This window comes from Alosa pseudoharengus, unplaced genomic scaffold (genome assembly GCF_046254945.1).
Source record: "Alosa pseudoharengus isolate Yale_2024_CS ecotype anadromous, Long Island Sound unplaced genomic scaffold, YU_APseudo_1.1 YU_APseudo_1.1_scf_6, whole genome shotgun sequence".
NCBI classification, from domain to species: Eukaryota; Metazoa; Chordata; class Actinopteri; order Clupeiformes; family Clupeidae; genus Alosa; species Alosa pseudoharengus.
The window spans coordinates 30,903,525-30,916,909 of NW_027468848.1; the positions used below are offsets into that span (position 1 = coordinate 30,903,525).

At 41.3% G+C, this 13,385-nt stretch overlaps 1 protein-coding gene across 1 annotated transcript in view; it reads right to left on the reverse strand.

Moving 5' to 3' along the window:
- Positions 1-13,385, reverse strand: part of gc (GC vitamin D binding protein) — a 35,907-nt gene extending 22,522 nt beyond the window's left edge. Inside the window, exons 1-3 of the mRNA XM_076271359.1 lie at positions 13,381-13,385; positions 12,704-12,836; positions 11,692-11,906 (exon numbers count right to left, since the gene is read on the reverse strand). Of these exons, the coding sequence (XP_076127474.1) occupies positions 11,692-11,906; positions 12,704-12,836; positions 13,381-13,385 (353 nt within the window). The remainder of the gene's footprint in view (positions 1-11,691; positions 11,907-12,703; positions 12,837-13,380) is intronic.

The window sequence follows — 13,385 nt, forward strand, 5'->3', positions numbered from 1 at the left end:
ATACTTAGGTTAATCTTAGGTTAAGCCTAAAGTTACAGCATTTCTATCACAATTGACCAGACTTCGACCTTTGGTCTGCTTTTAACAAAATTCTGGCTATGATTGTTCCTTGTATTGCATCATGAGACATCACTGCGCCTATTGCATTCTACTGTTGTTAGCCTTAAGCCTAGCTCAGTCATTATGTTATACCACATCGCCCTCCATTAGAAGTGCAATGAGCTGCATTGAGCATAATAAACTGCATTTAGAATTCCAAATCCATATTTCTAGATATTTTGGTAAAAGTAACTTAAAAGTAGGCTAATACAATAGTAATGTAATGCCTTACAATTCAGATACAGTAATATTATAATGTAACAAATTACTTTGAAATGACAGTAATGAGTAATACATTACGATTTTGAAGTAACTTTCCCAACACTGATGATAACCACTTTCTATGTGTGTATGCGTGTGTGTGGAGGGTCAATCAAATTCCATGATTGCCACTGATGTGAATGATCTCACAAATCACACAAACCAAATCAAATTTAAAAAAATCGCAAAAGTATCGAGATTCTTCACTTACTATTGGTATTGAAACAATAATGTTGGTATTGCGACAACAGGAGTTGGGGATGTGTCCCCACCAAAGCTAAGACCAAACCTACGCCCTTGGATAAAGGCATGTGTCAGAGTCTCCGCAACAGTGTCTGACAGTGAGGGCCGGAGTCTGCAGATGTTTTTGAGGTGGAAGAAGGCGGATTTGGTGATGTTACTGATGTGAGCTTGGAGTGAGCGATCTATGTTCAATAAGACGTCCCCAACTTTCTTGGACAGAGACGGAGGGGCCACCACCATGAGCTCTGTCTTGTTGTTGTTGAGTTTGAGCAGGTTGGTGGCCATCCAAGTCTTTATGTCATGCAGGCAGTGAACTAGTGATAGGGGAGGGAGATTGGTAGATGGTTTAGCGCTAATGTAAAGCTGGGTGTCGTCAGCATAGCAGTGGAAACTGAGCCCATGCTGACGGATGATCTGGCCGAGAGGGAGCATATAGATGGTGAACAGCTGCAGGGGGCCAAGCACTGAGCCTTGGGGCACGCCGTGGTTGACTGGAGCTGGGGTCGAGTTGGAATCCTTGATAGTGATGTATTGCGTCCTAGTGAAGAGGTAGGAGTGAAACCAGGAGAGAGCGGAGTCAGAGAGTCCTAAGTGTTCATGGAGACGGTAAAGCAAGATGGTATGGGAGACTGTGTCAAAAGCTGCAGATTGGAGGATGAGAAGGCTGATGAGGCCGTTGTCTGCAGCTATGAGGAGGTCGTTCATGATCTTAAGGAGCGCTGTCTCCATGCTGTGGTGGGGTCGAAAGCCAGATTGGAGGGGTTCATAGAGGTTATGGTGGGACATGTGGTGTTGAAGTTGGGCAGCCACTGCTTTTTCCAGGATCTTGCTGAGGAAGGGTAGGTTGGAGATTGGAGACATAAAGAGACATAGCGTGTACTCTGTGTCGCCCATGAACTTGGTCTAACATTGTCTCACATGTACATCAACAACGTATTGTAGAATGCATGGTGTAGCATCGCGTCTGGGTCAAAGAGACAGTGAGACGTTCATTCCGCAATGCAGTGTGTTGCATATTATATCGTGCCTTGAATGGGATAAGGAATCTTGCCTTTAAACCTCAGATTTCTGTGTCCGTCTCAGTCTCCCTTGAAAGTCTACAGCATGTTGCCATTTATATGTTTAAGAGGATATTCATAGCACGTAAAGGTTTGATCTGAATATGATTGAACTTCACACTTCAAGGATGCCAAAGGGTGCACCGTGCACATGCATAATGTCTGAAGAGCTATGAGAAGCTTTGCAAACAAGTGGACAGAGGAGAATTAATTTCTCTCAACTAGTGTACACAAAGGAAACTGGAACAAAGATGTACAGTAAAGAGATTATTTATTTAGCCTATTTTTTCCTGTAGTGACATAATTGATGACGTCCCACAGTTATATTCTGAAGTGTTCTTCTCCCCCTTTATTCCGTCCATTTTTGGCACAACTTCTCCTAACAATTTTGTCATAGTGACACCAGTCCTACTCTGATACCTCCGTCCTGATCCTGTGTAGTGGTGGTGTAAAAACACTCACAAATAACTGACTTCTTATATATAACTCTTCAATGAATTATGCTTGGGTCATTCCACGTCAGTTCAACCAGGGCCCACGCACTTAGGTCTCAAAACATTTCTGAGAAAATTACCAGGTGTATCTATGTTACCCAGAAGACACACTGTAAAATTACTCTTATGTAAGATCAATACTTTCTTTTAACTAGTTATATTAATTGCCTGCATAGCAGTTAGTTATGTGTTGATTGCCTGCATACCACCATCAAGTTAACGTGACATGAAATTAATGACATAGAGATATTAAGCAGTGGTTGAGCGGTTGAGCTTGTGGCTATAATATAACAGTACCTCTACCATAGATGTGTTCACAAACTCGGTTGGATATGATATGCCAAGCGGGTCATTCCACGTCAATTCAACCAGGGCCCACGCACTTAGGTCTCAAAAAATTCTGAAAAAATTACCAGGTGTACCTATGTTACCCAGGAGACACACTGTAAAATTACTCTTATGTAAGATCAATACTTTCCAAGATACAGCCAATTTTACAGGGGGAGGGGGGTGTCGATTTTGTTCGGGCTCTTTTTTTTTTGTCAAAGTTCACAAGCCCACAGCGCAAGAACTAAACCATGTAGGAGACTAAAATTTTGCTGGTACATAAATAGGAATAATATGTAGCAAAATCGTCACGTTTGGTCTGGATAATCCTGCATGGTCATAGCTGTCCCTCAAAGTTGATACAAATGTTATTGGAGTTTTTGGCTGGGCTCTGTTTAAGCCTTCAGAAGACATATTTGTACTCAACATAGGCTCAACACCTTGTGGGAATATACAAAGATTTTTTAAATATGTTTTTCTTTATTCTCCATGATCCCTTCTTTTTGAAAACACCAATTTGACTTGTCTTATGCAAATCTTATTTAAAAAATCTTTGTATATTCCCACAAGGTGTTTAGGTGCTCTGAAAATGAGAACCAAAATGATTTTTTAGACTTGTAAGGTCTGCTGTTCAGACCCTGAAGGAATTTATTTTCTGTTCATTGTTTTTTGTGAGAGTGTTTCTACTTATCTCAGTAAGGAAAATAAATCAAGAGCCTATGTTGAGTACAAATATGTCTTCTGAAGGCTTAAACAGAGCCCAGCCAAAAACTCCAATAAAATTTGTATCAACTTTGAGGGACAGCTATGACCATGCAGGATTATCCAGACCAAACGTGACGATTTTGCTACATACTATTCCTATTTATGTACCAGCATGCAAAATTTGAGCCTCCTACATGGTTTAGTTCTTGCGCTGTGGGCTTGTGAACTTTGACAAAAAAAAGAGCCCGAACAAAATCGACACCCCCCTCCCCCTGTAAAACTGGCTGTATCTTGGAAAGTATTGATCTTACATAAGAGTAATTTTACAGTGTGTCTCCTGGGTAACATAGGTACACCTGGTAATTTTTTCAGAATTTTTTGAGACCTAAGTGCGTGGGCCCTGGTTGAATTGACGTGGAATGACCCGCTTGGCATATCATATCCAACCGAGTTTGTGAACACATCTATGGTAGAGGTACTGTTATATTATAGACACAAGCTCAACCGCTCAACCACTGCTTTATATCTCTATGTCATTAATTTAATGTCATGTTAACTTGATGGTGGTATGCAGGCAATCAACACATAACTAACTGCTATGCAGACAATTAATATAACTAGTTAAAATTCATCATTTCGCCTCTTCTTGGAACATTGAAGCATTGCTCTCTGTTGATGCCTGCTTCACAAACCATTTTTATTCCAAAATTATGTTATTTTAGGAAATTAATTTCTGACACTTGGCATTCTCAGGATGAATTACTCTATGAATTAGTCAATTGTATTGTTTACCAAGATCATCTGCCTCATCATACTGCCATGGCTATTATCTTAATATCATAAGTCATAATGTAATTTTAAGCACGTCAACAAACAAATGAGCTCTTATAGCTGACCTCAGAAATCTTAATGGTGCCCAGGATCCAGCTAAGAAGTAGAGCGAAAACAAATCACTTCTTCCACAAAGTCTTCCAAGTGTATACTGGGGTTATGCCAGAATGCAAAGTAGGAGCATGTTTCTTTTCTCACTTTCCATCCGCAGGAGACACAGTTTATTGGGTCTAACTGAGGCTTCATTTACAGACAACCATTAAGGAAGGTGGGGGCAACAGGATTGTCCAGAGCTGCTGGTGCAGACCAGTAAAGCCTTTAAGTGTTGGAAATGTCACTGCTTCTACAGATCAGACTGACGACTGTTTTGACAAAGGCTGATTCAAAGGGCTCTCCTGCCACAAGCATCCAATCACACCAATGTAGGGCATTCACAATCAGTTCTGTTCATCAAGCATGCCTTACAGGATCCTTTCATGCTTGCCAATATATCAGAATGGATGTCGTCTCAGTGAGTAGCGTACACATATGAATCTTCCCAATACATTTGTACACCAGCACAGTTTGCCCTCTAGCCAATGCTCAACTGAACTAACATAAACAAAATGCGTGCAGATGGACTAAACCATTTGGCGCATTCAATAGTATCATTTCCAAGGGGTGGGTGCGTGAGACCTTAGATAGTCTTCACTTTATTGTGTATAAAATGTAGTCAGTCAATCCAAGACCAAGTTATTTAGCCCATACACTAACTTTACATTTCATCTGACATTTATTATAACATTTTATTATACAGGTAAAATAAAATATATTCCAGACTTTTCAAAGCCCCATCTCTCCGCTTAGTGCCCTAGTAATTAGTACTGGTTTTACCGCCAATCCGACGCCCCTGCTGCCATGCTCACTGCCATGGGCACTGACGCAGATCAATGCGGCTCTGTTCTATCATGGTCTTATCGTGTGTGCACAAGAGATGCAACATGTGCTACTGCGTTCCACATGGCGCATGCAGACGATTCAATGTTGATTACTGTCCAGCGAAAGGAGGAAATGCAATAAGAAAGTTCCACTGAAATGAGCAGGGATCTCACTGATAAACAGGAGGACTCAACATTAAAGAGATGCCCTGTAGACAGGCTCTCAATGCAACGCTCCTAGGGCACATCAGTTACAACAATTAAAGATGGTCCAATTCACTCCTTGAAAATTACACATTTCAAGATATTTTGTGGAAGATATAGTATGGGTTTGCATGTACTGTACATCTATTCTATGCCATTCTATGCCATACATTAGTGTAGTTAGCTACATTCCAATTGTGTTAGCATCACTTTATCCATCTGACCTTTTTGTCCAGTTAGCAACAGTTTAGCCATTTGACCTTTAGCGTTGTTGTTTTGTTATTAGCAGAGAATGTCTAATAAGGGGAGAACTGCCACTCTCAGAAAACTTCTGGTTTCTGAACTGGTTGCAGTTCCTGTTCTGGTTCCATCATGTGAGGGCGCTCACGAATAAGTGCAGAATGAATGGAGGTCTATGGAGCCGTACCCCTCAAAATCCACTTTTCTCGGGATATAATTTTTTGCCCAGAAATTTGAATGTTGCATCGAAAGAGGAGGCAGAGAAAATACACACAGCAGAGTATTATATTTTTGAGTCACTTATTTGTTCTAAAAAGCCTTTCAAATGTGTCAATGACGTCATTCATTAGCAGAAAGCTAGTGTGTTGTGGGCAACAACGACCCAACCTGTAAGAAATCAAAAGGATGTAAGTACTCGTTCATTCAACTTTTGACCTATAATCCATATTGAGCTTGCAGAAACCACAATCAAATCTTCGATTTTTCAACGACAACCAGGTGAAAGAGACAAATTTAGCCATCTAGCTCCATAGACCCCCTTTGTTTTTGCACTTATTCGTGATCGTCCCTAGCGGAACTGCAACAGATTGTAGGTAGGCCTACAATGGAGTTAATAGTGACCCAGCTCTCCATAAACGGGCTCTGTTAGGTAGGCCTATTAGGTGCAGGGGTTAAAGTGGGGCGGAACGCAGTTCCACGACCACAGATAAATTAATAAATAAAAATATTATTTTATACCAACGATATAGCGCGATGATATTGTTAAAATAAATGGTGGGATAATTTTTGCTGTAGGCCTACCGTCAAATTGCAGCTTGCCAATTTCCTTCAGGATCACGGTGTTAAACAAATCAAAATTTAGCTTAATATCCCTGCCCCCCCTTCACAAACACCTGTTATCCCCCCTGACCCATGTTGTCCCTCCTGTCTGATTTGAGTGCACATGTGTCGGTTCACACATGCAGATGAAGTCGCTGTGTTTACAGTTGCTGTTCTAGCCAGAGCACATAGATGTTGGAGGAAAGTTAAAGTCGAAGGTGAAGTAGGCCTAATGTTAAAATTCCACAATTTAAACATGACAACATGCAGGGCTGTAGCAGGGTTTCTCGTAGAAAATGTGTTAGTCAAGGTGGTAGGGTGGGGTTTGCCCCGGTACCACTAGGCTATACAGACTACAACACTGAATTGCAAAAGAAAGTGCAAAACAACAAGGGCCCTTTGGTAATTGCACTCTTTTACAAGACCATTTATGCTTATTTTCATGCAGGCTGTTAGACTGTTGCCCTGCAGCCTGTTCCGCAAGTCTGTCTTGATCTATACACGGAGAGTGAATGAAGTTTAGATTATTTTATACATTTGTGTAAGATTTACAATTTTGATTAGAATGTTTGGCGAACAATGACAGATAGCGCAATTACATTCAACCAGCAGATGCTGCTGTTTGGACGCATCACACGATTCGGAGGCATATCCTACCCGTAAATCCTCAAATTATGGCCGGGAGGATAATTGCCAGTAGCATATGGCTATCAGTCCACGAGCACTAAACAACATTGTTTCGATTTAACTCAATGAAATTAAAGAGCTCTTCTTAGTATTTTATATTGTTGGTTGGGTTAATACTGTTGCCAATAAAAAGTCCTAATGGGTCTCAACACGTCGCGCTCAAACTAGTCGCTTGCCTTCTGAGCTTGCCAGAGAAGCCACTATATTTAAACACAATTGTTGTCGCCAGGCATTCCAGCCTACGAATTTAATCAAATAAAAAAGTAGGCTAAATCATGCATAATTAAAAAAAAAAACTTAATTTAGGCTACCGTAGGCCTACTTGGCTATATGCAATAAGGTTTCCATTACAGCACAGCGCAGGTTCAATTAATTAATTAAAGCGACTGTCAGTCTCGCAATAAACACATCGGGTGGAATTCCCGATACTCTACCTCGACCAACTAACCTACATGAAATTTAAAATAGTAAACCATCAAATACCCCCCAGATTTCAGTGCTAATCAGTCCCAACATGTAGCAATATAATCAAACAGTCCAAAAAAGTAAATTAAATCCCAAACCAAACCGAAAATCGTTTTTGATAGCCTACCGCTGGTATGCCGCTCCAAAGGAAACGCATGCCTCACAATAAAACGTAGAAATAAAGACCTGCCTCGATTAAGCCTGCCCCAAATAAAGCTGTGCTTTGTGCAGCCTAAGTAGAATAGAATAAGTATAATAGAACCCGGTCATAAATTGAGGATTTACGGCATTTAAAAACAATTCATGTGTAACGGAGGCAAACTGAGCTAGCGTGCTAGTTGCCCGTGTAAATCCTCACAGCCCTAACCTTAAAGGACAAGTTCGGTATTTTACACTTAAAGCCCTGTTTTCAGATAGTTTATGATTAAATAGAAAGTTTAAGATTGAAATTTGGACACATGCTGCTGTCCTGAGAATTTTCGGTTTCTGTGGTAGCGCCCCCCCTCCTCCACAACGCTGCATAGGTGCACTGGAACAATCCTTCCTAAAACGCATTACACTTTCGTCTACAAAGACGTGAAACTCACTGAGTGGTCAGGGGTGTTCGCTGATATGCTCACACAAAATCGCTGCAAAAGATGCTTTCCATCAGGTGTTTTACCATGCCTTGTAAAACTGTGGAGCTATTTTTCCAAACGCCTCACCCGTACATTCTTCCGTTGAGAGCTTGAATAATAGACACTCCAGCCCAGTTGGTGGCGATAATGCACCTTACATCTTGCCAATTACAAGCAAACCACTGGCATTTCATTGAATACACAGAAGAAGCAGAAGATCGCTGTCTTGAAGTATTTTGCAACAGCAACAGTGCAGTTCCGAATTGCGGGAAAATTCGTAGCAAAAAAAGTTGTCACAGACTTCCTTTCAACGATCCAGAAAGGCTAAAGTTGTGGCTGGAATTTCTGGGGTTGGATGTGAGCACACCTGTTGAGAATCTGCAGAAAGCTGATCACCGTGTGTCTCTGCGGTCTGCATTTTTCTGAACTTTGCTGGAGGTCGAAAGAAATCGCCCAAAAAGCTCTTTCGCCTGAGAAATACAGCGGTTCCCACATTACCTCCTGGGATGACAGAGTTGGAAGAACTTGGGGTAAGGTTGACATTTTGTAACGTAACGTTTGTAACAGGCGGAAAATGAACTTATTTGTTATGTCCATAACCTGTCATGTTCACATCATAATCATAAGAATAATTTGGCTACATGATTTTGTACGTTTACTATTTTTTTGGCTGTGGAACTTTCATGATGAAAACGTAATGATTCACGTAGGCCATCATTCACATCGTGCAAGTTCCAAGACATTTTAGCATTAGCCATGGTTGGACGTGACAATAATTTGGATAGCGTAGTACGATTCCTGCGACTTCATAAGACTACAGAAAGAATACAAACAACCCCATATCCGTTTCCGGCAGCGGAGTAATACCGTACCACAGCACATCCAATACAAGTCAATGGAGTTGGACAAAAACTACGATAAAACCTGTTGGAAAGAATCTTTTGCAGCGATTTTTGTGTGAGCATATCAGTGAACACCCCTGACCACTCGGTGAGTTTCACGTCTTTATAAATGAAAGTTTAGGAAGGATTGTTCCAGTGCACCTATGCAGCGTTGTGGAGGAGGGGGGGCGCTACCACAGAAACCGAAAATTCTCAGGACAGCAGCATGTGTCCAAATTTCAATCTTAAACGTTCTATTTAATCATAAACTATCTGAAAACAGGGCTTTAAGTGTAAAATACCGAACTTGTCCTTTAAGAACGCTTCTAACCGCTGAGTTGGAAGCCTGGGCTTTTAGCTCAGTGGTGATGTACCCGTGATTTATTTATTTATTTATTTATTTATTTATTTTTGACGACGACGTAGGCTAGTTAAGGCGGCGTGTGTTGCTAAGGCGGCCGCCTTAACTGCAAAGTGTGCGGGAAAGCCTGTTGTAGCCTATATGGCTCTAGCTGTTCATCTACTGGTCAATGACGAACATTAGGTTAACTGCAAGGTAGCTGGCTAGCACTCCAGCTTGTCAATATTAGGCTAGCAGAGAAAAATAGGCTATTGTCCATTAATACTTGTTTCCTAATTGGAAAACACGTTGGTAATGCAGTTTGTCCACAAAGGAAACCTATCACATGAACGAGCGGAATCTAAGCTTTCAAACTACATTAGCGGCAAGTTCCTCTGATAAATGTTTCGCGAAAAAATTAACATTGAATTTGCATGAAATTTAATCTGAATTCTGCACACCCATTACTCTTGGTGACATGTCTCACAATCTCTTCACTCAACACATGGCAAATCATATGTAAGGGATAACCGCCTTCGAGGTGTTCTGTTATACGGAATTAATGGACGAGGGCGAGGGGCAAAGAACTCCCCGACGCGCAGCGGAGGCCGTTATCCAGCTTATCACCCGGTTGCCACTGTAAAGCCATGCCTTTATTGCACACAAAGGAAACCCGCGGTTCTGTTTTAAAAGAAGCCCACTAGTTCAGCTTGTTGTAGGCTACAACTTTTGTTGGCCCTATAACAGCGATAGCATGGACAGTTAGCTTGTTTACAGTTGATTCCATTGTTGCGAAGCATACTATGGTTGTTATAGTTACCATTCATAAGCATTGATATGGAACGGCGATTCAACTTTTTTTTACCAGATCGACTTCATAGGTGTCCCGTTATTCAGAATTAAAAGCCACCCCGCCAGCCAATCAGAAAAGAGTATTTCTTCTCTCCGGGTGATAAATCACAATAAACAGCAGGCCTTACCGAATATGAGGATATAAAGGATATACTGTACAATAATCGATTCCCGAGTAATCCGGTTTTGAAATTGCAACAAATTTCTACATGGTCTCCAACTGTGGGCCGAAATGTAAACTCTTTATGTCAGTAGTCTACATACATGTTTGTAAATTGTTTAGCCAGAGTATCCCACCATCATGGTTCATATATTGCCAAATTACAGACAATCCTACCTAAAGAGATATGGATATTTCTACTGGCACGCTTCCTAGTGACATTAATGCAAAACATATGAAGGGAACACAAATCATACATTCCTAGATGGGTAGCCTAGCCCATTATGAAAAAGGAAGCTATACCATGTAGCCTATGGATGGCCATTACAATGACTAAGATAACTAGCTTATTTTAGATTAACTAGCTGTACAACACAGGTGACCCCTTATGCATAATTTCAGTGTGAAATGCTGAAATGTACACTATTTTTGACCCTTTCTGAACTGTGAAACTCAGTATATGTTTTGTAGTTGTGAACTTATTGCTGTAAGCTTTCATCATCATAACTATTCCACCTGTGTGTGCAAAACAGTTTTGGCTACAGCACAAATATTTCCATCCATAAAAATAAGCAAGTCTAACATCTGAATTTCCTTTCAAAGTGCACCAGATTGATGCATTTAAATGTTAAAATATACAGCATTTTTTGACGTTAAAGCATGCCCCCGGACCCCCCTAGGGTGCTTGTGCCCCAGTGCAGTTCTAGGTCTATTGACACCCTGGTACAAATCAATATGGGAGCTATTTTGACGGTGAGTCATTTTTCCCCATTGCACCGACACTGGATTTCAGGGTTCCCCCATCTGCCAAATCCCACTTAACCACTGATTAGGTGATTGTGGATTTCTGGGGACAAAACGGTGGCTTTATATCCGAGATAAACCTCTGCCACCACAAATGTAGAATACTTCAATTACATCTTCGAAGTCATTTGGTAGGTAAACAAATTGTAATAGGGAGAATCCATAGTATAGTCTACGGGAGAATCACATACCTAGCATAGCTGGCACTGCCGGGCTGGCAGCACGCTGTTGATATCTCGCAAGAATCGTGAAACATTAACTGGTCAGTAGATATGGTGTCTCCTCCTGTTGCTAGTCATTCGGCACCAAAACAAATGCACATGTAGAGTCCAGGAAGGGAAGGGCTTATGCCATGAGAAGTATTTACAACGGCAAGTTAAAATATAAGTACTTCAATATAAGTGCTGCGACTTCAGGGGAAACCGATAAAACCCAAAACTACATAGGATACATAACATTTGCATTAGGCCTACATTTATTCATCGCTTTTTATCCAAAACGACTTACATGTCAATTATATTAGGAGATCCATTGTCTTCGGAACAACTTGGGGTTACTGTAAGTGTCTTGCTCAAGGGCACAATGGTGGAAACCGGGAATTGACCCCACAACTTTTCAGGATACTGCATGCTAGCCCAGCTCCTTAACCACTACACTATCACCACCCTATCATCATGGGTCGCTCACCTGAAGGAGTAGCCAATCGGATCCTGCGTGTACTGCTCGCACATCTCCTCATTGGTGGGGTCTAGGAGGGAGGGCAGCTCCTCAGCGGAGTAGTGCAGGGAGGCCAGGCACATCTTCCTCTCATGCACATCCTGCTTGGCACAGCACCTGGTAATGCCTGGGTGTTTGGGAAACGGTGAGTCGGCCTGGCAAGATTTGTCCGAAATTTCTGTTGCCTAGACATAGGCAAAAAATATAGTAATTACATTACTAAAAAGTGAATATATAGTAATTACCATTAGTAATTTATTACTTAGGCCTATTTGATTTGACAATATTAATCAGTCAGTCAGTCAATCAATCAAGCCACAATTATGTCCTCAGTCTTAGCATGTACCTTTTTCATCAGCACAACTAACTGTTTCAAACTCTTTCAAGTCCCTCAGTACACCAATCAAATGCTGCCCTTTTAGCTGAGAACAAAGTCCACTGAGATAGTGGCAGTAATGAGGCAGGGGCACTGTTCTGGTGCAATTATTTTTCAACAGCTGCTGTTTTTTTTCCGATTAGAATAACCTAATGATTGCATTAAAGGCAGGTTGTGCTAAAACATATAGGCTAGCTGTAGATACAACGCAGCCAACATGGAAGACATTTAGCAATACCATTTGGAATTAATGTATTGTTCATTTACCTATTTTTCAATAACCACAAATTAATTTCTGTGTAATGACACATGGGCTGTGCCAGATCTATTCTCAACTAGCATAGTGTAATCGTCAACTTCATTGGCAGGAATGTGAACTTTTGGCTACAGTAACATATTTCAACCTCCAAACAATCAGACTGTTACCATCACCATCATTATATCATTTTTGACGGAGGTGGCATTTAGAGCTCATTTAGAGCTGAACTCTTCACATATATTATCTGGGCGCTCCCAGCTCTGCAACCAACCACCTGTAAAACAACACATGTGCCAGACTGATGCCAGACTGCGGGCGCGAGACTTGTGGCTGGTGGTGGCTCTTACCCCTTTGTCGTAACAGTCTGCACTGGCCCCCTCCACACAACACCTTTCGCCCAACTTCAGCATCTCGTCTGCCAGGCATGTCACCTCCTCCAGGGTGCTGTTGGGGAACTTCTGGCTGTAAACGGCTATGAAGCTAGACAGGCGGGAAAACGAATATGTGAGAGTGCAAGCAAGCAAACAAACGAGGAAATAAATAAATAAACGATTATACAGAGAGTTCTCTTCAAATACCACATTGCAGGCAAAGCTTTTCAAAGAGTCTCTGTAGAGAATTAGGGAACCGGTCGTGGTTCTGGAACACTAGGCTATATCTTGGCAAATTAGTTGTTCCTCCAAATAAAGTGTGAGAATAAAGCGCCTGGATGTGTGTGTTTGAGGTAGGCCTATTTGAAATTGAGGACACCGGGGTGAATACTCTCTGCGATTACATCTTTGAATATACCTTGAATTTCCCCTTGAGGATCAATAAAGTATCTATCTATCTATCTATCTATCCATCTAGTCATGAAATAAAAGAAAGGCAATTTTAACCTGAAGCCATGTTTGCTTGGCTCCTCACAAACAGAGAGGGATTTCCGAGCAGGTCTTTGATAATGGAACACATAAAACTCTCATCAAAAACTGATTCTTAGAATCTGAATGACCAGTTAAATAGCTGAGGTTGGGTTCTGCCACACTTCAT